The sequence below is a fragment of the Pituophis catenifer genome, unplaced genomic scaffold (assembly GCF_029215685.1).
Source record: "Pituophis catenifer annectens isolate HBS135680 unplaced genomic scaffold, rPitCat1.0.hap2 SCAF_1, whole genome shotgun sequence".
Taxonomy (NCBI): domain Eukaryota; kingdom Metazoa; phylum Chordata; class Lepidosauria; order Squamata; family Colubridae; genus Pituophis; species Pituophis catenifer.
Genome location: NW_027256881.1, coordinates 151,128,313 through 151,154,535, shown reverse-complemented (window position 1 = coordinate 151,154,535; position 26,223 = coordinate 151,128,313). Strand labels below are relative to the sequence as shown.

The window sequence follows — 26,223 nt, the reverse complement described above, 5'->3', positions numbered from 1 at the left end:
AATGGTAAAAAGCATCATTATCAAATTGATTTTTCTTTGCATTTTGGCAATAGGAAAGAGACATAAACAACTGAAAAAATTCAATACTAAAACCAAATTTATTTTACTACTATTTTCTTAGTATATGTTTTATATTATTTAATAGGTAACATAATTCAAAAGCCATTATTTAGAAATAAAAGGCCAAGAAACAATTCATTGTTGCAGTAGTGACATACTAGTTTTCTGCTTAGCTGTATACATCAAACAAAATATTAACACCAAGCATAGGTTTCAATTGTTTATATTTATTTATTTAAAACTATGCTATCCATATATATTTCATAAGATTAACAATAGTAATCACAGTAATTATCACCACCTATAAAAGAATAAGTAATAGGGGGGGGGGAATTTAAAAGCAGGTAAATAGGAACCTCTCAAGCTTGGTAGCCACTGAATGGCAAGTGTCCTAAATATCATTAACTTTGCTAAAAGACCAGTTCTTTCAGATTTTTTTCCCCCTAAACAGTTTCATGTTAAGAACTTTTATTTAACTTACAGGAACCTACGCCTTTCTTCCTTCCTATCTCTTTTTTCTGTTTTTCTTTCATGTTAGATTAGCTGGGAATGTCTTTTTACTGGCTGTAAAAAAAAAAAAAACACCTCCAGAAGTTATTTTTTGACTTAGGAAATGAAATAAAAATGCATTTAAGTAAATATTTTAACTGCCTCTTCAAAACATGAGACCGTCATCATCAAATATGCTGTCAGGGCTGTAGAGATGCCAAGTAGGAAAAAATATATAGTTATTATGGAAGCTGCAACACATTTTGACATAATTCCTATCATTTCTGGGACTTGCAAAACTATGTGCACAATGTCAGTGATTTTATTCCCTTTTCCTTAAGTGCAGTAAATGTAAAAATACCTTAAATAAGTTTTTCAGAGAAGTACATTGCAGTCCAGATGACCCATGACCAGGACCGAGTAGATGTCTTGTATTTCTGTTTGCTGGGAGCAATATGGTGAGAACAAACTTTACAGTGAGCTAACCAGGCAAGTACATTTCTGCTTCCTAGTTCTGTAAATTGGTACCTGTACTGTAGCTTCCAAACAATTTCCCCATCATGGTGTTTTTAGTAATTCAGTCTGAAGCTACATGGATAAAAGTGCTAGGCACATTCAACAGCCATGCAAAGCTAGGAAAGGAGACACACCTGGTTCCCAATACTATCTGAAAAGTAGCAGAGCTGGTAATGTCATAATGCCATGTGTAGTAATAAGTTGCAAAATACATAGGGATAAACCCTTTCGACATTGTTGTACAACTGGATGTGCAATTGATATAAATAATGATCAGAAAGTCACAAGTAAATCAAGTATTATTAGTGAGTGAGTTATAAAGGCCCGAGGGAAAAGTCCTCAAAGGTCCCCTTGACATTTGAGGGACATTTACCCCCCTCAACATGGAAGGGCAGTTGGGGGACGATTACCGAAGACAATTTTTAGAGTATAAAAAAGCACATAAGGAGAAGTATAGTCCTTCAGAAACTGTGTTCCTGAGCTATGAAACGTATTATAACTGACTATCAAATCTCAAACTATGATCAGAAATGAACTGAGAGCCAATAAAATGTGTGAATCTAGTGTAATATGTTTACATAATACCTAGTTTCATTCACAATACCTAGTATTGCATTTTGCTGCAATACTTTGCAGTAGCAATTGTCTAGTCTCTGAGGATTGAGGCAGTAACTAAATTACATTAAAAGATTAAACAATTTGCACTAGTTGATGTTTCCAGCCTATGTGCAATGCATTGCAGTAATGTAGACAAGACATAACCAATGCATGAATTACCGGAGTTAAACTCTCTGTCCAAACAGGATCCATACCAGGGGTGGTATTCACTTACCTTCGCTACTGGTTCGCAAATGTGAGCGTATGTGCGTAGAGCCTTCCGCGCATGCGCAGAGCATCAAAAACGGGATGTGATGGTGTCTGGGCGGGTGGGTGGAGCCTCCTGCAGCCGCTGCTACTGGCTCATCCGAACCAATAGAACTGGTTGAATACCACCACTGATCCATACTCATGCACCAGCTAGGCTTCTAGGAGGTACTACATGCCAAAGAAATTACTATGCCCTAACAACAAATGAACCTAAAAGCACATTTTGGGGGCAGGGAGAAAGGGCACAACCTTTTCAGACTGAGTACAGATAAATAACACCCCCCATTTTTTTATTTGGATCAGGCTTCATTTTCTTGGCTGCTAGTCCATTCATATTTTTACTGACTCACCTGCATTTGTAGTGCTGTCAGCATACATTTGATGATGCTTCATTTTAAATTTCTTTATTATCTCACTAAACAATTTTAGGCGAATAATAGACAGCACAAATGAAATCAAATTTGAGAGTTTTCTTCCACTAGCCATCTCTTAATCTGTTTCATTGTCATCAAGAAAGATGTAAACTAAACCGCTGAATCAGCTCTGTACAGTGGGAGAAGATATTAGAACATAGAATAACAGAGTTGGAAGGGACCTTGGAGGTCTTCTAGTCCAACCCCCTGCTCAAGCAGGAGATCCTTTACCAGTGATGGCTAACCTTTTTGTCATTGTGTGCCAAAAGTGGGGGGAGCACAGGGGGCAGTGTCATGCGCGCCCACACCCATAATTCAATGCGCATGACCCCCCCTGCGCTCCCCCCGCTTTTGGCACATGATGGCACGGTGGGCCTGATAGGCCCATTTTTCACCCTCCCCAGGCTCCAGAGGCTTTCTGGGCCCACCAGAAGTTGGGAAACTAGCCATTTCTGGCTTCCGGGGGAGTGGGGAAGGACATTTTTGCCCTCCCCAGGCTCCTAGAAGGCTCCGGAGCCTAGTGAGGGCGAAAAACGGGCCTTCCCCATCCCCCTGGAGGCCTCCGAAGGCCGGAAACAGCCTATTTCCTGACTTCCGGTGGGCCCAGAAGGCCCAAAAACGAGCTGGCCAGCGCGCCAGAACTGAGCTAGGGCAACGCTCGCATGCCCACCAATATGGCTCCATATGCCATCTGTGGCACGCATGCCATAGGTTCGCCATCATGGGCCTACACCATTTTAGACAAGTGGCTGTCCAGTCTCTTTCTGAAAGCCTCCAGTGATGGAGTATAACTTCTGAAGGCAAGCTATTCCACTGGTTGATTGCTTTAACCATTAGGAATTGTCTCCTTAGTTCTAGATTGCTTCTTTCCTTGGTTCATTTCCATCATTTCTTGTCTTGCCTTTTTATGCTTTGGAAAATAATTTGACCCTCTCATGTTTGTAGGAGCCCTTCAAACATTGGAACACTGCTATCATGTCTCCCCTAGTTTTTCTTTTCATACCCAATTCCCGTAATTATTCTTCTAATGTTTTAGCCTCTAGCCCTCTAATCATTCTTCTTGCTCTTCTCTGCAATCTTTCTAGAGTTGCACCCTCTTTTTTATATTGTAATGACTAGAACTGGATGCAGTATTCCAAGTTATAAGGCTTTGTAAAGCGGTATTACAACTTTACGTGATCTTGATTCTATCTTTCTATTAATGCAGCCTAGGATAGCATTGGCTGTTTGGCTGCTGCTGCCACTGGTGGCTCATATTTAAGTGATTATCCAATAGGACTTCAACATCCTTCTCACAGTTACTTGTGTTAAGCCAGGTTTTCCTAGTCTGTACCTATATTGTTGGTTTTTCTTGCCTAAGTGTAAAACCTTATGTTTATCTATGTTGAATTTCATTTTGTCAGATAGGCATAGATAAGTCTGTTTTGGATCTTGAGCTTGTCTTCTGGGGTGTTGGCTATTACTGCCAATTTAGTGTCATCTGCAAATTTGATGAGTTCCCCTTCTATACCTTGTCTAGATCATTTAAGAAGGTATTCAAGAGTATTGAGCCTAAAATGGAGCCTTGGAATCCCCACTGCTTACTTCTGTCCATTTTGCTGTTGCTCTATTGAGGATTACATGTTGAATACTATTTGTCAGATATTTACAAACCTGTCTGGGGGGCGGTGCTGTATATCCCACATTTTTCTAGTTTGCCAAGAAGTAGGTTGTGATCTACTTTATCAAATGCTTTACTGAAGTCTAAGTGTACTATGAAGTACTACATTAGTTCATCACTGATCCACTAATTTAATCATTTTGTTGAAGAATGATGTAAGATTTGTTTGGCATGATCTGTTTTTGATAAACCAATGTTGGCTACTGGTTATAGGTGTTTCTGTAACCAGGTATTTCTAGGTGTTTGCAGATTTGTTGCTTATCTTTTCCAAGATCTCCCCAGATATTGATATCAATAATTCAAAAATTGATTGAATTATTGTATTAACTATCTGGTTCATTTTCATATTCTACTTCTGAGAAGACTGCCTGGCATACTACCTAAAATAGTTCATAGGACCTTCTGGAATCCATCTGAATTCACTTCTGCAAAATTGGATAGTTACTAGAAGTCTAAATTTCTATAGGAAGTTGTTTGACCACAACAAAATAATATATTTATTTTAATGTTGAGAAGCACTCAAACTGGCAAAGAGGAGGTATCAAGCAGGGAACTAGTTTAGAGTCAGTGTGCAAGTGTAAAAAGGACAGAACCACCCCTCCCTGAATTACTTGGAGTCTTATCTAATTGTTCCCAAGGAAGAGCTGTCAGACTGGGGAGATTCCTGTATTACAGGAAGAACATAATAAAATAGGTAGCTTGAATGCTGCACTTGTGGGCCTGATTGTTTGCGCCTGGTATTTGTAGTATTTATAACCTGCTTCAATCCCAAAAGGGCAGCATGCATTAAGCAAAAAAAAAAAAAAAGCAAAAATCTATAATAATAAATAGCTAAATCATAACCGTATCACAAACAAAATATAACCACAGAAAGCAGAGATAGAATTTGAGATAAAATTCAAGATGGGCCCTCATACTTAATAAGCTTTGTAGCAAGGTGAGGGTTACACATAATTCTTAGGGGCAGGGGAAAGTATTTCATGAGATGGAGCTATTACAAGTAATGGCTCATGTACTAGGAATTTTATGAACATTCAGTAGGCCCCCTCCCTCCTTCAGTAGACCAGATAAGCAGTTTTAATTTAAGCAAGATGTCACCTGATGTATGCCAGTGGTGCATCAGGACTTGAAAAATAATGACTAGGACTCTTAATTAGACATACTGACAACTAATGAATAACTTTAGTATAATTGTCATTCTGAATTGGTGGAACCAGTAATCTTGGTACTACATTTTATATTGGCTGCAAATTCTGGTTGCCTTCAAAGGTAATCCATGTAGAGAACTTAGCAGTTAAGTTGAACAGAACAGTGTTCAAGGCATGAATTAATGAGATGAGAGCATCCTAGTCTAGATAAAACCACAACTGACACAGCAGCCAAAGGGTCCCTAGGTACAACTTCTACCCTGTTTCCCCCAAAATAAGACATCCCCTGATAATAAGCCCAACCGGGCTTTTGAGCGCATGGCAATAAGGCCAAGCGCTTATTTCAGGGTTCAAAAAAATATAAGACAGGGTCTTATTTTTGGAGAAACACGGTATTAGCCATATAAACAGTAATTGCAAATCCAGGAGGAGCCTCAAATTATGAATCATGTTACCTGGGGGAATACAATTTCATCCAGAATGTTGCTAGAATTCAATATGAGCTTGTTTTACCTGATCTAGTTTCTCACAGTTTCCAAGTACCGATTCAAAGGTACCGATACCCCATGGCATCCCTAGCTTGACATGAAATGGCAATGTATAATTGAGTGTCACCAATTTTAGGGGATCAATGCTGCTGAAAGGTCTGACAAGAACAAGAGGAGCATACTCCTCCATCTGGATCTTAATGGTCATCTAGTGACCAATATTGCTTCTGTCCCATGATGGGGGGGGTGTCTCTCTGACTAAACGGATCCACACTATCTGCTTCCTCTAGGATCATCTATAAGTATTTCCACAAACCTATAACAGAAAGTTTGGAAACAGGGCAAAAGTCAAGCACATCTGGCTTCTTCAAGACAGTGCACATCACTTCTTTCAATGAAGGAGTATCAATCCATCCTTCAATAAAGCATTGACAACCTCCTAGATTCAGCAACTTATGCTCTATTTAGACATCCAAATGAAGAAAGGATATGGATCCAACAGAGGTAGTAGGGTGAATCTCTTATCTATTTCCACAGATCCTGCATGTTCAAATGAATCCCAATTCATGTCACAAGATAACATCTCATTAATAATAATAGAATCTGTCCAATTGGCATCCAACCTACAGTGGATACAAGCACTTTTACCAATAAATAATCCTGAAAGTTCATGTGATATGCCTACAGGCAATTTTTTTCCTGGCTCATTCTTCCCGCAAAAGTTCTCTGATTGCCAAAACTGCTGCTTTGCTGCTTTTATGGCAATGGAATCAACTTGATTGTCAGACCCAGCACTCAGTAAACCAAAAAGCCATTCAGGACTGGCAAATTTGTAGGACTGCTAATAGGAGCAATCTCATCCAGTGTTTTGACAGCCATAAATCCTGAATGGGTCAAACTATGGCAGTCTCATTGTGAATACTGAAATCTTTCAGAAAGAACATAGTGTTCAAAATTTTTTTTTATCACCAGGTAATTAGTACATCAACAGAGTCCATGAAGATAAAAACATTAGAATGGCAATTGAATGAATAATGGATAAGGGAGCCTGGAAAAAGAAAGGAAATTGATATCGTTTTAGCCTTACAAGGTAGACCAAACTAACACACTGTGAGCCTAATGGTACTTTTATAAAAACAGCTACAATAATAGAATTTGCAATTCTGAATGCCTATTCCACCTCTCCCTCTTCATGTGAATTGGGAGGGATGGTGTCTGAGGCATTTTTGTAAATCTCTTTCCCTGGCATAGGCTTAATCAGCTTTTATCTTATTGTTGCCCTGGTAATAGATCTTTCATAAATTTGTCAAGGCTATCCTCTATACTCTACATCTAGATTATAAGCATTATTTCCCCAATTCAGAGTTTTCTTCTGGAACTTTTTCAGAGTACCATTTAGCTTTTCATCTCAGATCTCAGTTGTACACACACTGAGTCGGCCTTCTCATCCACAACTGAGGCATACATGAGAGATCCTATTATTCACTAGCATTTAACTACAATATCTGCAGGCTAGCAAGTAAGACACATGGTTGCCACAATTCAAGGGTTGGAGCAACAGGCAAAAGATGTCTATTTTTTTCTCATTTGCTCTGGGAATCATGCTATCGATTCATTGCTCCCATTGCTTCAGAATTCATTGTTCCCATTGCTTCAGAATTTTGAGAAATATTACATCTTTATTCAATGAATAATTGCCTATTTTGGAAATATTCTGGCTACAATGATTTTATGCAGGGGTGGGTTCTACTTATCTTTACTATTGGTTTGCAATGGGGGTGCGCGTGCTTGCGTTTCTGTCCATGCGCAGATCATCAATTATGACATCCGCGTGGTTCTAAAGAACCAGACAGAACAGGGAGCAACCAACCACTGATTTTATGTAGCCCCGATAAACAGTCACAAGTCAAACAAATAAAGGTTTCAGAAAAAAAACAAGCAAACATTTACAATCCTAAGGCACCCTATTCATAGATAAAGCAACTCATCATAAATTAATGATAAATGCAACCTTGCAACTATGTTTAGGAATCTCTATAATTTTTTCAATCTTGCTTTATGAACATAATTACATGAACATGGTTCCCAGAAGTCTATCATAATAAATGAACTAAGAACCTAGGGCCCTAAGTTGTTAAGTCGGCAAGAGTTCTAATTATGAATTCTAGTGCTCTCCTGCGTCATATTAATTAACTGAAGCAAGGAAACCATATACATTCATACTGTGATGTGAGCTACAACTAAGTCCAAGGATCTATCTAATTCAACTTCTTCAAACTGAAAGAATGACAGGTAACTGCAGCTGACAGTTAACATACAATTACAAACAAATCAATGATGCCTTGGGTAAAATGCAGTTGACAGATCTTCTGGGTAAATATTTCTAAAACTTATGATTTATACCTTCTATGTATGCAACTGGGCACAACAAGCTACACTCTTCAATATAAGAAGCCAGTAATTATTCAGGAAAGCTGCATGGGAATCCTATCAACAGTATCTAAAATGTTTAGCTTCCACCCAACATCATACAAATTTGGGTTTGCCCCAATGAACTCTACCTTTACTTCTTCATACCATCTCCAAATGAATTCTGCAGTGTATCCAACCTCTAAAAAAACCTTGAAAGTTCAGCAGGGAAGATTCTCCTAATAGTGTCTAACAGACATAACTGGCAAATATTATTATTTTAAGAGGCAATGCTTTCCTTAATTATTCATAATGGGAAATCATTTTGGGGCTCAGTATTACTAGACAGCATCAGATTCTTCCCTAGCAGCTCATTTAATATCTTTACGAATTTAAAGATAGCTTGTGGAGATGAATGAAACTACTTTTGTTTATACTTTGGAAACACAGATATTGATTCTTCAATGCTCCTATGATTAGATTATGATCTAAAATTTGGATTTTCCCACTTCATTGCATGATGGGCACCAACTCATGGTATTACCACACGTAACAGTCATAGTTAGACTGGCTAATGTCTTGGTTACCTTACAATCACTTTCAGTTCAAATGGCTATCTGATTAAATAGCATGCAATTAAGGATTTCAGATAAGGATCCAACGGTAGCATAATTTATAGAAGTACTTAAAATGATATGCCATAGATTAACTCACAAGTATATAATTTAACGGGTATCATACAAAAATGACAAAGATGATACAGATAGGAAAATATATTAAGGAACTAAGGCAATGTTATAAAAAGCAAGGAGAATAGTCACTAAAACAAAAAGCAAAGCCGGGCTAGTGGAAGCAGGTTGTCACAAATGATACATTTTATTGTACAGGCATTGCCCTTATGAGAAAATAGTGTCCAAAATATGTCACCGATCCATATAGTTTAGTAAGTCAAGTTCAATGACCAATAAGACTATGGATCTAGTCTTCTTTGAGACACGGAAGTTACCTTGGTAACCCTTGGGCCAGGCACATTCAGCCCTAAACAAGCAGATTTTTTAAAAAATCAACCCCCCCTCCCTCAATTCATACACTGATAAGCTTTGCTTTCAGAACTAGGTGAGTGTGGTGTAAAACAAGAATATCCTGTGATTAAGTGAAAGAAAAGCAGTAAAATTAAATGTATTAGCAATTTGTAACAATTTGTGTAGTATGGCCTTATGGAATATAAAGAAACTATAGTGCTTAGGTATAGAAATAAAAGCCAGTGCAATTACAACAGCATTTGTAATTTGTTGCTTTACTCATCATGGAAAGCAAGTTGGAATTTATGCAGATTTTTTCATCCTTCAAGAAAGAATGAGACAGCTCACGTGGAGGAATTATATAACTATTCCATATGGAAGTCTCAAAATCATCCAATGGAAAACATAAAAGGGACACATCTACCATATTCAATTGAGTTACTTGTGCTGTAGTACAATTTTCCAGCAAAATTCATTATAGTTTATATTACCTTGGCCAAGGGTGATGGATTTATTTCATTCTAAGCTCTGAATTGACTCTGAGCAACCAAACTTGAATCCTCAATGCCAACAAAAGCTTTGGTCAGAATTCAAAGGAGATGAAGAGAATCCACTCTTCTGAAGATGTGACCACAGCACACTTTCGACTGACTTCATTCATACCACTTAGAATAGACTTTCATAACTGCAAATATTAAAAGAAATGTACAAGGCAAACATAAAGTATCCAATCGTAGGAAAGAGAAAGATTTCCCTCAGAAATTCACCTCATCACACACATTTGGGCTTCTCCCCAAATTTTTTGTTGTTGTTAGCTGTGAAGTCGTGTCTGACCCATCACGACCCCATGGACAACGTTCCTCCAGGCCTTCCTGTCCTCTACCATCCTCTGGTGTCCATTTAAGCTCACACCTATTGCTTCGGTGACTCCATCCAGCCATCTCATTCTCTGTTGCCCCTTCTTCTTTTGCCCTCAATCTTTCCCAGAATTAGGCTCTTCTCCAGTGAGTCCTTCCTTCTCCCGAGGTGGCCAAAGTATTTGAGTTTCATCTTCAGGATCTGGCCTTCTAAAGAGTAGTCAGGGTTGATCGCCTCTAGGACTGACCGGATTGATAGCCTTGCAGTCCAAGGGACTCACAGGAGTCTTCTCCAGCACCAGAGTTCAAAGGCCTCAATTCTTTGGCAATCAACCTTTCTTATGGTCCAACTTTCACAGCCATACATTGCAACTGGGAAAACCATAGCCTTGACTATACACACTTTTGTTGGCGGGGTGATATCTCTGCTTTTTAGTATGCTGTCTAGATTTGCCATAGCTTTCCTCCCCAGGAGCAAGCGTCTTTTAATTTCTTGGTTTCAGTCCCCATCTGCAGTAATCTTGGAGCCCAGGAAAATAAAATCTGTCACTATCTCCATTTCTTCCCCATCTATTTGCCAGGAATTGAGAGGGTCGGATGCCATGATCTTAATTTTTTTAATGTTGAGTTTCAAGCCAACATTTGCACTCTCCTTCTTAACCGCATCCAGAGGCTCTGTAGTTCCTTTTCACTTTCTGCCATTAGAGTAGTATCATCTGCATATCTGAGGTTGTTGATATTTCTCCTGGCAATCTTAATTCCAACTTTTGATTCATCTAGCCCCGCTTTTCTCATGATATGCTCTGCATATAAGTTAAATAGGTAGGGCGACAGTATACAGTGTTGCTGGACTCCTTTCCCATTTTTGAACCAATCAGTGGTTCTTTGTCCAGTTCTCACTGTTGCTTCTTTATTCGCATATAGGTTTCTCAAGAGACAAATAAGATGGTCTGGTACTTCCATCTCTTTAAGAACTTGCCACTATTTGTTGTGATCCACTTGACTATGCTTTAGCATAGTCAATGAAGCAGAAGTAGATATTTTTCTAGAACTTCCTAGCTTTCTCCATGATCCAGCGTATGTTGGCAATTTGATCTCTAGTTCCTCTGCCTCTTCAAAATCCCGCCTGTACTTCTGGTAGTTCTTGAGCCATATACTGCTGGAGTCTAGTTTGTCGGATTTTGAGCATAACTTTACTAGCATGTGAAATGAGTGCAATGGTGTGATAGTTTGAACATTCTTTGGCATGGCCTTTCTTTGGAATTGGAATATAAACTGACCTTTTCCAATCTGTGGCCACTGTTGAATTTTCCAAATTTGCTGGCAAATTGAATGTAGCACTTTTACTGCATCATCTTTTAAGATTTTGAATAGCTCAGCTGGAATATTGTCCCCTCCACTAGCTTTGTTGTTGCTCAGATTTCCTAAGGTCCATTTGACTTCACATTCTAGGATGTCTGGCTCAAAGTCAGTGACCATCCCACTGTGGTTGTCAGGGACGTTAAGCTCGTTCTTGACTAGTTCTTCTGTGTAATTTTGCCACCTCTTCTTAATTTCTTTTGCCTCTGTTAGGTCCCTGCCACTTTGGTCCTTTACTCCCCAAATGCTTTCTCCCCAAATACTTTCCTTCAAATGCATGGCTCTAAAACAGCTTCCTTTAACACTCATCAAACTTATCTTAGATTGCAATGTACCTCATTGCAATACAATTTTGTAATTGCAATGTAATGTAATGTTTAGTCCTCTCTTCCTCATCAGTAACCAAACTCAAAATAGTCCTGCCAGCTTCAACAAGTTCTTAAAACAAAAACTAGTTTAAAACCACAGGAAGAAAAATTGTAATATCTATCTTAGAATTTTCTCTCTCCTCTATGAATGACAAGGAGTGGGAGGAAACTGTGAGAAATAGGGCAAGGCTTCATAAGAAGGATTAAGGCCTTACCAACTGTTGGCAGGCCGGGCAGAAAAGCAAAGTTGGTTCGAATTCTCCTGACTTAATCTCTTTGAACAGAAGACAGAATATTATTATGTCAGAACAAAGGTTACAGACCGCATAAACTTTTGGTCCTTTCCCAAGGAAAGTCATGAAGACAGCAAAGTAATCTCCATTTCATTATATAAAGGATTTAGGAGCCAACTCAAATTTGTATGTTCCCCTGGTTAGGTGGAATAACCTATACCAGGTTATAATGGAATGCTTTGGAACTGAAAAGTTTTGATGTGGAAATTTTGCACATGTCCATGAAGAAATTTTGCATATATGAATGAACCTATGCTGACACCTTGTCTTTCTCTATGCCTCTTACTATTAAGCAACTCAATTGGTATTGTCTTCCATGGAAGTATCCATGCTTCTTCTAACTCACACTGATCTTAGTAATGGTGAATGCTGTGGTATAGTACAGTACAACACAACACTACAGTACTGATCATACTGTACTATAAAACTGAATAGCACAGAAGAACATAGATTTTCAACATTCCATAGCAGTTTGCCATCCAATTTCATAATCCCTCCAATTCCTTCCCCCATCTAGCAACACCCACTTACCTGGGAAGGAAGATTTTCAATGCTTCCCGCCAGATTCCCACAAGGAAGTTCAATGGGAAAGCTGGCAGGAAGTTGGAAGTCACTCCCACTTCCATTGCTTTTTTGCCCATGCTCGGTCATTATTTTTCTCTTTAGATAAAGAAATAACTCTAAAACAATGACCTAATTAGGCACAGGTTATCCAGTACACTGTTAAAACCTGAGTTTTAAGCTGTCTCCATTAAAGGTTATTGGTTAATGCATGCCAAGTCTCCAGGAATCCCCTAACATTTTTGGATTTAGCTTGGTCTAGGATGCTTACAGTTTCCCAGTTTAAATTATGGTTGTCTATGTGTTATGAAATTAAGGAGTTTCATCATCATATCTTCTGATTGCTAGTTCATGGTTGTACTCTGCTAGATTTCTGCCTGTTTATCATACATAATGGCTGTTAACAGTCTCTATATAATATGTTGTTTATCAGTCCTGTCTTTTTTTCTTCTTGGGCTACTGGATCTTTTGATTTACCATACTTAAGATGTTTTGGAGGAGATGTTTAGTTGGTTTGTGTGTTCTGATGATGGCATTGTGTTGTAATAGTCTCTTGGCTGTTTCTGAGATATTTTTTATGTATGGCAGTTTATTTATTTATTACTTACTTACTTACTTACTTATTATTTATTTTATTCAATTTGTATACCGACCTTCTCCTAGTGGACTCAGGGCAGTGCACAGCCAGAACTAAAACACAAACCAATACAAAATTTAAAACTTTAAAAAGAATTACATGACTTTGGCCCAAAATTTAAAACATTCAAACTAAAACCCATTGACAATTTAAAAAGCTAAAAAAGCCGGGGGGGGGGGGGGTGTTCACGCCAGCCCTGCTTGATGGAAAAGAAAGGTTTGTAGGGCACGGCGAAAGGTCCGGAGATCCAATATCCTTCGTATCTCCGGGGGCAAATCATTCCAGAGGGCAGGAGCTGCCACAGAGAAGGCCCTCCCCCTGGGGGTCGCCAGCTGACATTGCCTGGCTGATGGCACCCGAGGAGTCCCTCTCTGTGGGAGCGTACTGGTTGGTGGGAGGCTATCGGCAGCAGAAGGTGGTCCTGCAAATACCCAGGTCCTATGCCATGGAGCGCTTTAAAGGTGATAACCAACATCTTGAAGCGCACCTGGAAGTCCACTGGAAGCCAATGCAGCTCACGCAGGAGAGGTGTCACATGGGAGTGCCCCCTTGCTCCCATAATCCCCCGCGCGGCCGCATTCTGCACCAGTTGGAGCCTCCGGGTGCTCCTCAAGGGGAGCCCCATGTAGAGAGCATTACAGTAGTCCAGGCGGGAAGTGACGAGTGCCTGAGTGACTGTGCGTAAGGAGTCCCGATCCAGAAAGGGACGCAACTGGTGAATCAGGCGAACCTGATAAAAAGCCCCCCTGGCCACGGCCGTCATATGCTCTTCTAAAGACAGCCGTGCGTCCAGGAGGACGCCCAAGTTGCGAGCCCTGTCCGTGGGGGCCAATAACTCGCCCCCAATAGCCAGCGATGGCACCAGCTGACTATATCGGGGCGCCGGAAGCCACAGCCACTCGGTCTTGGAAGGGTTGAGTCGAAGCCTGTTACTCCCCATCCAGATCCGCACGGCCTCCAGGCACCGGGACATCACTTCAAGGGCATCGTTGGGATGGCCTGGGGTGGAGATGTACAGCTGAGTATCATCAGCGTACTGATGGAACTCCACCCCAAAGCCACGGATGATTTCACCCAGTGGCTTCACATAAATGTTGAACAGAAGGGGCGAGAGGACCGACCCCTGCGGTACCCCACAAACAAGGTGCCTCGGGGTCGACCTCTGCCCCCCTGCCAACACCAACTGCAACCGGTCAGAGAGATAGGAGGAGAACCACTGCAAAATGGTGCCCCCCTCTCCCAACCCCTCCAACCAGCGCAGCAGGATACCATGGTTGATGGTATCAAAAGCCGCTGAGAGATCTAACAGGACCAGGATAGAGGAGCAGCTCCTATCGCGAGCCCTCCAGAGATCATCCACCAACGCGACCAATGCTGTTTCCGTGCTGTACCCAGGCCTGAAGCCGGACTGGAGCGGATCCAGATAGACAGCTTCATTCAGGTACCCAGGAAGCTGTCACGTCACCACACTCTCAACAATCTTCGCCAAGAAGGGAAGGTTGGAGACCGGACGGTAGTTAGCCAAAACAGCCGGATCAAGAGTTATACTCTTTATAGCTTGTGTTGGTTGTGCTGTAGTGGGTTGAGCATCAGGCACTTTTTGATGAATTTGCATGGGTATCCACTTTGTTGGAAGATATCGTATAGGCAGCCTGTTTCCTTTTTTTGATGCTCTGGGTTGTTGCAGTAAATTTATGTAATATTCTTATATAGTTCCTTTTGCAGGAAGTTGGGTTCTTTGTTTGTTGGTGGAATATTTGATTAGTGTGCTTGGTTTTTGATAGACTTGTGTTTCTAATTTGCTGATGAGGATATTCAGAAAGGGGCAGTGTGTTGTTGTTTTCTTTTTCTCTTCTGAATTTTATTCCTTTGAAGATGCTTTTGATTGTTTCATGTGTTTTCTCTAATTGTTCCTTTTATTACAGCAAAGGTATCATACAGATACCAGAGCCATACTTTTAGTTTTATCTGATGGAAGGCTATGGTTTCTAGATGCTGCATTATAGTATCTGCTATGATACTGAGAGTGGTGATCTCATGTATGTTTCTCTATTTTGTTGGCATATTTATCCATCAAACTGAAAGTAGGTTGTGAGACAGAGGTTGCGGAGGTGATTCTGAGTACTTTGATATTAGTGTATTTGGTTAGGTTAGGTAGGTTGTGAAATACTGCTGCCATGGATTCTTTCTCTAGTTCTGAGGTCTATGGAAGAGTGCTGTGTGATCAAACGAAACCATCTCAGAGTTGATCACAGAGTTCAATATAAAGCTGCAAAGGGATTATGTGTCATTATGACAATTTGTACCCACAAAAGAAAAAAATGCACCACCAAGAAACATATAGCATAATGGAGGGGAAAAAAAGAAGAAAAATATGGTTACTGCAGGATTTGGCTCTGCAGATGGGGACATTATTATTATGGAACATATATATGTTCCATAAATTCTATATATTTGTAAGATAAATGGCTGTGGTATGGAACATTATGTATTACCTGCAATTTCAGAGAGAGACTTGTTTGAATAACTAGAGGTCCATTAGCTACATAAATCACTAAAAATTGTTTGCTTATTTGCATGAATTACATCATGCAGGACCAAGCTTCTATGATTGCCATATATATATATATATATATATATATATATATATATATATATATATATACTGTATATATATAAATACACACACACACACACACATATATATATAAACAAAATTAACAATTTTGTATGCCCACTATCACTTACATTGAAAGAGTGACATCTGCAGTAACAAAAACTATAAACCCCAAAGTGGGGTGGAGTGCATCAACTGGCTTATTTGTTTGATTGATTGCTGTCACCAGGGGAGTGACGGGTTATTCTTTGCTATTGTTTGTATGTTGAGTTTCTAGCTTCATAAGCTGCCTGGAGTCACTAAGATATGGCGTTGGGCAGCCATATACATTTTCTTAAATAATATAATAATCCAGTAATAAATAATAAAATAATTCCATAAAATGTGACAAGAAGCAAATTCACCTGTGGAAATCCAATCCAAACTGAAAATATTCAGTTCCTGTGCTTCATATAGTATAACATTGCAGTGTTGCTTCATTTGAGATACTCGGAATACTACATTCAATTCTGATCTTATCTAACATACTTACTAACATACAAGCTGAAAGGAACGTAGAATAAAAAATTCAAGCAATCAAGAGGTTAAAGTAAAATTCTATCTGAATCAAGCTCAATTATATCCATATTGGTTTCTTGTCAATAATACCAAAGTAATTTGTCACTGCTTTTGTATGCATTTTTTTTTTCAATTTCACAGTCTAATCTACAGTTTGGGGATTTCTGGTGATCTCATACTGACAAAAGTTATTCGCTTAGCTCAAGATTGAATGGATGCTGTTACCTGATGTTAATATTTCCTATTGAGGAAAGGCTGAATTTGGATGAATTTTAATTTGTTAACTGGAGGAGGATGAGTGAATACTAATAGATTAAAAACAAACAGTACTCCACAGGATATGTGATTTCTAAAACCTATTCGCCTACACTTTAATTTGCTTTAAATTAGGGTTCTGATTACATTTTAGTCAGGCAAATGGAAGGTAGCAAACATTGTTGGGAGATTAGCTACCTTCCTTTTGTTTTGTGAAATTCATAAAAGAATGAATTGACAGTTTTGGTGAACTCTTTTAATCTCCAGTATATTGTCCTATCATGGTGATGGATTAAAGGGACTTTTCAGGGAAAGCCACTAGTTGCATCTGTCCTTTCAAATATCGAATAGAATTCCTTCCATAATGGGTGGGTAAGGATGACAGATATAATCCATTATATATGAGAAGCGCAGAAAGTTAAGAGAATTTATGACGTACCTTATTCATATAAATTCAATGGCTAAGCTAAAAATCAAACAAACTATGTATTATTATAACATACTATCTATAACCCACAGCATTATACTAAGCATAATGAGATTTAATGTAATATTTTGTATGAACACATTTGTAATTTGTCATGGATTATAATATATAATATAATACATGGCCTATCCTCTATCATATTAGGTTTTGGTGTTGATGATCTTAATCCAAACATAGGTGTAGCCAAGAATAGGTTCAGAAAGAAGATTAAGTTATGAAATGGGAGTGTTAAGCTTTTATGAAACTCAGGACCTATTTTGCCAATTGATATCCCTCAAAAAACATAAAAGCACCACTTTCTAGAAGCTGCTGAAAGGTATTCTATTTTTCATACCCAATGCTAAGCCACAGTCATGCTTTATATCGCTAATACTTGAGTTCACACTTCATATTCAGTGAAAGCCAAATAGCAACTCTGTTATTCTGTATTCAGTGTTGCAGCTTAGCATACTGGAATCTTTACTGTCAAGTTTTAAATTTCCAGTATCATTTCTACAAACATAATTAAGTAAGAATAAGACTACAAGTGGTTTATAGCATATTCATCTGAAATTGCTTCCAGCCTTGCTTTTATTATATTTTGTTTTGCCTCACCCATGTTATTGGGAAGGAGACCTAAATACCATTGTCTTCTATCTGAAACTCAGTGTTTCCCATCCATTGTATTTCTTCACCTCAGAAAATGTGTTAGACAGATTTAAAAGCTATGATTCAATTGTTCTAAACAATTTTTATTTTTTTAATGTCATTTTGGTTTTAAAAGATAAATAATTCAACTATTGTCATGTATAAAATGTGGTTTACATCTTATTTGTGAGGTTACATGAGGTTTTATTTAGTAGAATTTGGTTAAAACAAGTCATGATTTGGCATTGGTGAACCAAGTCAGTATCTTTTAACTGGTAAAAAAAGGCACTTTTATCTGGAAACTTCCTTTATCTTACTGCATTAATACTAGAACATGATTTCCATTGGGATTTCCCCCTTGGGAGAGAATTATATTATTAACCTTCAATAAGAAACCTTCCTCATACTCAGCAGTGTTTGATAACTGCAGACCAGTTTACAAACTTCTTTTTGAGTGAATTTAGATTCAATTGTAGATTCAACTGTAGAAAATTTGAGAGAAAGCAGATTACATGGTCCCTTTTCAGTCAGGATGTTGAGCTGCACATGGGATGGAAACAACATTGATTGCTCCAGTGGATGGCCTTTATTGGGACCCTGATATGGGAAAGTGTTGGGAAAGTTCCCCTTCTTGTCCTATGTGACCAATTTGTAGATCCTGATACTGTCCACCGTAGTATCCTTCTGGGGATTCAGTGCAGTGTTCTAAAGTGGATCCATTCCTATCTCAATAGACAATTCTAGTCAGTGGTACTGGGAGAAGAAAGACTGGGGACTCATACAGACTAGTCCTTATCCTGTTCTTTAGCATCTATATGACACCATTTTCAGTTGTCATCCTACAGTTTAGAGTATGATACAACCAATATGTTGATATTCAGCTTTATATTTCTACCCTGGATCTACTAGAGATGTTGATGACGGCTTATCCCAGTGCCTGCAAGCTGCTGAGTTTTGGACAGGAGGAAACAGACTAACGTTGAACCCTAGCAAGATGGAATTACTGTTTGCTCATTCTGGTTTCTGTCATTTGTGGAATGGATAGCTAGTGTTCAAAAGGCAGATTTATTTGCTGGATTTATGAGATTTAAAAGATGCCTGATTTCGTAATAATTCTACAATGGCTTTACATCAAAATAAGAATAAAAGGAAAGCAATAAAAACATACTTTCTCTAACACAAAAGGATTACCAACAGGACTTCACAAACACCTTACCCTACAAGCCTCAGAGAACAGCCATTTTTTAAAGATTTCCAAAACATCATGAGGGTGGGATGGATGCTTGTGGTTGGGAAGACTTATGGGTGAGCCATTTTCAGCCTCTCTTTTGCAGATTGATTCAGTTATGGTGATTCATTCATTCATTCATTCATTGGTTCAATTTATATGCCGCCCTTCTCTGGAGACTCAGGGCAGCTAACAATGCGTTAAGCAATAGCCTTCATACTTTTGTATATACCTGCTTAGTAGGGTTTTCGCCTCCCCTCAAGCGGTGTTCTTTTTTATACAAAGTCAGCTAATTGCCCCCACAATCCGGGTCCATGTCTTTGTGACCCATGCAATTAAAGTATTGTAATGTGCTCTTCATAGAGTTGCTTCTGAAGGCCGTTTAGAACCAACAGTTAGTCCAAAATACAGTAGCTCACTTGTTAATGTATGCTACTTGCCATGATCAATATTATACTATGCTGTGGGTCCTGCAATGGCTACCAGCGTCCAGGTGCAATTCAAAGTATTAGATATGACTTACAAAAAAGCCTTTGTAGTTTTGTATTTAGGTAATTTCAGGATCACCTATTTAAATTCTGCTAAGGTGATCCTCCCAGGAAAACGGGTTTATAGTATCCTAACATCCATTAGGTGAGGAAGTCTAAAGCCAGAAAACAGTGTTTTCCATCATGGAACTAATGTTATGTAACACTTGGAACAGACTCCCTCTAGAACAGTGGTTCTCAACCTTCCTAATGCCGCGACCCTTTAATACAGTTCCTCATGTTGTGGTGACCCCCAACCAGGGGTGGGTTCTAAATTTCTTTTACTACCGGTTTTGTGGGCGTGGCTTATTTTTTGGGTGTGGCTTGGAGGTCATGTGACTGGGTGGGCGTGGCTAGCTGGTCATGTGACCGGGTGGGCATGGCTATGTGTACAGGGACTACTCAGAGGGCTGAAAAAAGTCATTTCTGACAGTCCTCGCACTTTTGACTGGTCCTCACACTTATGACCATCCTCACATTTATGCCTGTGCAGCATTCTTAACAACCATGTCACTCATTTCACAACTGCTTCTCTTCACCATGGTGACAAGATAGGGCAAAAACATAAATTGTGAGGACAGTCGTAAGTTCGAGGACTGGTCAAAAGTGCGAGGACCAGTCAAAAATAACTTTTTCAGCCCTCTGAGTAGTCCATATGCATAAAAGGATACAGCAATAGAGAGGGATGAAGGAAGGGAAGGGAAATTAGAATAGGAGTGAAGGTAAGAGAGGGAGGAAGAGAGGAGGAGAAGGAGAAAGAGGAAGTAGGGAGAAGAAGAAGAGGGGGGGAAGAGAAAGTAAGTAAGAAAGAAAAGACAGAGGTGGTAGGTTTGAGGAGAAAGATTGCTGTACAATAAAAAAGATGAGAGGGAAGAAAGCCAACCCCAAACAAATATAAAGATATTAAGATAAAGAATGAATTGTTAAACTTTAAAGAATAAAAGAGAATAAATAGCAATAAATAGCAATAATTAGAAACACACATACAAACATACAACATATTTTCTTTGAACAGAGTATTTGGCCGGTCCACAAATTTAAACAGTTGTAGGAGGTTAGCAGCCACCCCTTTCCTAGAAGAATGAAATATTTTGGGAAATATTAAAAAGGCAGAATATTATATTTCCCTGGATGAGAAATGGAGAAGCATATTTTACAGACAAAGCAGCTCCCACCTTCCTGCCCCCCACCCTTTGTTAATGGGCCAGAGGCAGAAAGTCAATCCTTTGTCAAAGGACATTTGCAACACAATAGCAACAGAAACTAACACAATGGGCCCCATCAAGCCATGTGATCCTGTCCACTATTAAAACATCTTTCCAAACAGTCTCCATGTTTCCAGTGTCTTTTTCCCCACTTGGAGCAGAACACAGAAGGATATTTCTTCCAACACAGTATTTAGTCATTTCAATTAAATTTACAATTTCTATATTTCCTTTTTACCATATTTATTCCTCAACTATTTTTTAAAAAAACCAATATTACCCTTCATCCTCATCTCTAATCTTAATCAAATTCAATTTTTCCCTTCTATTCTATATTATACCCCTTTGCATTGTCATCTATTTTTATATCCATCCTCACATTGGTTAATTATGTAATACAGTTGTTTAATACAAATTCAACATTTTAATATAAATCAATTAGTTATATAACTTATCTTTTTTGTATATTTATCAATATGAACATGAATATTCCAATTATTTCCATGCAATCCAATTTCTTACAAATCAATTAATTATATTTACCAATAATAATAAACCAAATAATTTCCCCCATATATTCCTCCAAACCACAACTTAACCATTTCTGCTTTCAACACAATATACAATTAATAGTATCTCAATTATTACAATTCCCTAGTTAAATAGAGCTTTTTTTCTTTTGTGTTTTAAAATCTTGAACCTCCTCTTGCCCTAAATTTCCCATTGTTTGCAGTTTTGTACCTACCTTTCTTGGTGAGGAAAAAGAAAAAGAAACCTCTCTGCCTCATTTTGTCACGTTGCAGCTAAGACCCTGCTTTCGCTTTCTCTTTTCAGTATAGCTAGGGGGAAAAATATCTGCTCCAGGAATTTACCTCTTTGCAGCTAGCTCTTTGAAGCCCCTCGGTAAGAATTTAAAGTTTTTTTTCCCTCTAGCCACCAGCTGGGACTCCGGAGGCAGCAATAGATTGGGAGTGGGCGGGGTAAGCGAACAGCCACCGGGCGATCCAGCAGAGGCAGAGGGTGAGTGAAGGCGGGGGGGTGAGAGAGGGCTTTGGCGACCCCTGGGAAATGGCCGTTCGACCCCCAAAGGGGTCGCGACCCCCAGGTTGAGAACCACTGCTCTAGAAGATGGGCAGGCCCATCTCTATAGCATTCTATTATTATTTATTATACAAATTTTTATCTGGTATCTTACTATAAACTGCTGTGAAGATTTGAAAAGATTCAGTATTACTTTGTAAATTTAGTAAATACATAATTTGTATGGTTACCTACACTGTTGTTGCTATAAAAAGTTCAAATTTGGGCTAGCCAGTTTCGGGGAACATGTATTGAGAGGATTGCCCTAACCCCGTGATGGCGAATCTATGGCACGCGTGCCACAGGTGGCACACGTAGCCATATCAGTGGGCACGCGAGCTCATTTTCAGGGCTTCTGGGCCCACCAGAAGTAGGGAAACAGGCTGTTTCCTGCCTCCGTAGGGCCTCTGGGGGTGGTGGGGAAGGCCTGTTTTTTGCTGTCCCCAGCCTGCAGAGTGTCTCTAAGAGTCTGGGGAGGGCGAAAACAGCCTTCCCCACTCCCCAGAGGCCCCCCAGAGGCCAGAAACGGCCTGTTTGCCAACTTCCGGTGGGACCAGAAGGCCCGTTTTTTGCTGTCCCCAGCCTCCAGAGCCTCTCTAGGAGTCTGGGGAGGACGAAAACAGCCCATTTTTGCATAGAATTATGGGTGTGGGTAACCACATGAGTGACCCCCCTGCCCCCCCTTCCTGGCACGCGATGGCAAAAAGGGTAGCCATCACTGCCCTAACCCTAACCTGTAACTGAAGATACTCCAAGACACCTTTGTTAGTTGTGACCAAAGAACAAGAGTTTATATTTCCAGCAAACTATAGTTCTTTTAAATCAGCATTAACAATAGTTAGATAGCATTCAGAATTTCAACCATATAAGTTTGTTTGTACAGTGACAGTCTAGAATTTACAAAAACCAACTAAGGATCTAATGCTGCCTTATGTGATAAGGTTAAGTAGTAACCTAAACATGTGACTATTACATTATGAGAAGTCCTTAATTTTCATTCTTTCTGGATTCTTCCCCCTAGTTAGGCAACTAACAAACATATATTGAGAATAATATCTTCAAAATAACTCAGTAACTAAATTAAACAAATTAACTGTAAATTTAATAAATAAAAAATAAATAAACTAAAAAACCTGAATATTTTTTAAAAAATTCAGCAGCTATTGAAGTAAATTTTGGTTAATTAGTAGGTAAATAAGTTTATATAAACCTGTAATATTTATAAATGTTTCAACAAGTAAATTTCAGAGATTCCTTTCTTCTAAACAGCATATGTGAAAACATTTTTCCATTAATGCATATTTAAATCATGAATATACTTATGGCACACTGAATATAGATAAATTTACATAGTATTATGTACAATAAATTGATGGTTTTTATACTAAACCATCAGGTGATATAAGTCAGAAACTGTTAACTCTAATAAAGGAAACAACTTATTATACAAGCAGACAATATTGAGTCCAACTGCATTACTGTTTTTACGGAAAATTCCCTTGTTTTTCTGGGAGGTAGTTTAATTCTTTCAGATAACCTAGGGAAATACCCCTTTCTTCAGGAATAGTATAAGACAAACCTCAATAAATTGGAATTTTGCACTGTAGTCTATTAGGAATTCACTCTAAACCACTTTGTATTTGTAAAACATTAATTTATCAAATATTATTTTGCTTCCTATAACCGCTTTAGTATGTTATGTATTATATTATAATATATACTCTTTTCTCTAAGGTATCATTCTTTCTCTTTTTTCACGCCCAAGCAATTACCACTCACAGAAACTCCTTGGGTCAGGCCCTGCATAGATCTGTTTAATAAGTCATAGTAAAATTCTGGTAGTAAGAACATCAAGATAGGAAATACTTATGTACAAGATCAAGTCTGAACAATTTAGTCAGCAGAAGCTATTATTTCACCAGACATATTTAGCAATGTCAGGAAAGGACACTCCGCCTCAGCTAAGAAAGCCCCTGGGTGGCTAGTTCATTTCTAGACTCTTCAGCTATTGATTGATAAATAAAGAAAAGCTAATTTTTACCTCAAAGGAAAGGATTGCAGCTCAGCACTGGACACACTGGGTTTCTGGTCCAACCTCTATCATCTTAAGGAGAGAGATTTTTCTGAGGACTTCTAGAGAGCTGATTACTAGCCATTATATCACTAGCATTCACTCTGTTCAAACCTTAATCGCATCTTTAGATCATTTCGGGCAGCAAGAGGAGGGGAAGCAAATAATTTTGTATTACATATTTATGTTTTAGGATGTGCGCCAACCCTGAGCATCAAACCACCAGTTAAGGTCAATGACAATGGTTTACAATAATCAAAATAGTTAATAAGTTAACTGACCTGTGATCAAGGATACCACACTCCACCTTTTTCCTCACTCCTACTAAACCTTTCAAAAATCCCAACTTGTATTAGAAAATAACCCCCCAAACAGACCGCCTTGCTTCTCCAACCATTGCCAAGACCTGTTTGTCAAGATGACACCTGAAAAACCCGTCAGGAAGTAGCTGAGGTGTGACTACCAGTGAAAAGTTGAAATTGAGGGAGATAAAAGTGAGAGACGCCAGTAATACCTCAACATAAAGAAGATACTATCAATTTACTCACAATGGAAATGAAGCGAGCTGGTAGGTGAAGCAACCTACAAAAGCATCTCCCTTGCACAGACCGATGGTGAATTTGCAAACCGGAGGCAAAAACACATAATTAACATTTATGAGAAAGGATTTGAAGTTTGGTTTTTTTTAAAGGAGCAATTAATAAAGTTATACAAGTTTTATGATGAAAGATGGAAGAGAAGAAGCATGAAATTATCCGCAATGAATGAGAAAAAGGGGAATGAGTTCGTCCTGGCTTGCTTTAAGGCAACCAAATCCCGCGGGCTGAAAAACGTTTAAGACCGGGAAAGAGGAACAGATGGTACATCTAAAAAGTTTTAAAGTATTAAAGTATTTAAAGTATTAAAATAACGGCGAAAAACAAAAAAAATCAAAAGGCAGGTAAATTGGGAAGCCGATCCTGGAGTGCAGCGCCTACCTTAGTTTCCTTAACCACACCGTTTTTTTTGTGGATCCCGTGTTTTACGAAGTTATTTTTTTTCTGACGACAGTGTAGGTGTCCATTGGAGAGACCTTTCGGGTGAGCCATTTGCTTTAAACACACACCAGGTTTCTAGTCCCTTAGGAACGCCTCGGTACTTCAAACTTCAAAAAGCTGAGCAAAAAACAAAACAAACCCCGATTCCTTCAGAAAGATGTCTAGAAAGATATCCAACTGGTCCGGATGGCTGATCGAGGAAGTGGTTGTTGTTTGATTTTAATTTTTTTTTTAATCACTTCGTACAATCTCAACCACTTAAAAGGCAAACTCTTTCCGTAGTCCCAGGGAGCGAAAACGGCAAGACGTGAATTTACTGAAATCGCAAAGCGTAGAGCCCATGCTGTTGCTGAGCGCACCGAGCTGTGTGACTCGAGAGGAATTAGCGAAGCGGCTAAAAAAGGAGGGCGGAGATGAAGGCGGGAACGCTTCGAGGCAGGCGGGCTGCTTGCTAAAGGACTTAAAATGCGCAAAGCTGACTTAGTTCAGAGCGCTCCGTGCGCCTGTAAATATTTTTACATTGAATCTTAAAGCCTTGCTCTACTTGTAGGGCGAGGAATGTGCAGGGAGAAGCCTCCCTTTTCACTCTCTCTCTCTCAGTCAGTACAAAAAGACTGCTTACTTTGAAATTAACTTTCCTCTCCCTCCCCCCCCCACCCTTCAGCCCCATTGTCAGGAGAATTCTTAACCGATCAAAAGGTATATTTTTCCTGGAAGAGAAGCGTTGGGGCCGATCGTCGCCCAGAGTAGCCCCACAAGGAGATAGGCAGCAAATAAAATGTAACAAACAAACAAACAAACAAACAAACAAACAAACAAACAAACAAACAAACAAACAAACAAACAAACGATAATTAATAAATAAATAAACAAATTAACAAATAAATAAATACATTTCATTGCTAAACTACAGTAAACCTACCAATGATTTATCAGGGAAAGACTCCACTGGGTGTCTGCTCTAGCCGCACAACGAGATAGGTGGCAAATAAAATTTAACAATCAAACAGAATGAATGAATGAATGAATGAATGAACGAATGAGTAAATAAATAAATAAATTTCGTTGCTAAACTACAGTAAACCTACCAATTATTTTTCAGGGAAAGATTCCACTGGGTGTCTGCTCATAAAGGTTAAGAATCTAGGCCGATTTTAGGTGGACCTGCAAGTCTATAGGATTAGTTGGATTTTGATAGAAAGCAAAAATCAAGAAAGTGGGAGGCAAAAAGGTTAGGTATGGGGTACTGCTAGCTTGGAAATCTAAATCTAGCAACTTTTAACAGGTGTTGGGCCTGCTTCTTCCTGCTGGTGTGTACTGGTGTGTTGAGGACCCAGATCTTGTTGTCTAGCCGCTTTTTCATAAAGCAGGTTGTAATCGTGGT

The 26,223-nt window shown here is 39.0% G+C and overlaps 1 protein-coding gene across 1 annotated transcript in view; it reads right to left on the bottom strand.

Moving 5' to 3' along the window:
• Window positions 1-24,890, bottom strand: part of SPTLC3 (serine palmitoyltransferase long chain base subunit 3) — a 123,247-nt gene extending 98,357 nt beyond the window's left edge. The window contains exon 1 of the mRNA XM_070956428.1: window positions 24,780-24,890. Within this exon, the coding sequence (XP_070812529.1) occupies window positions 24,780-24,890 (111 nt within the window). The remainder of the gene's footprint in view (window positions 1-24,779) is intronic.
• Between the last annotated feature and the right edge of the window lie 1,333 nt (window positions 24,891-26,223).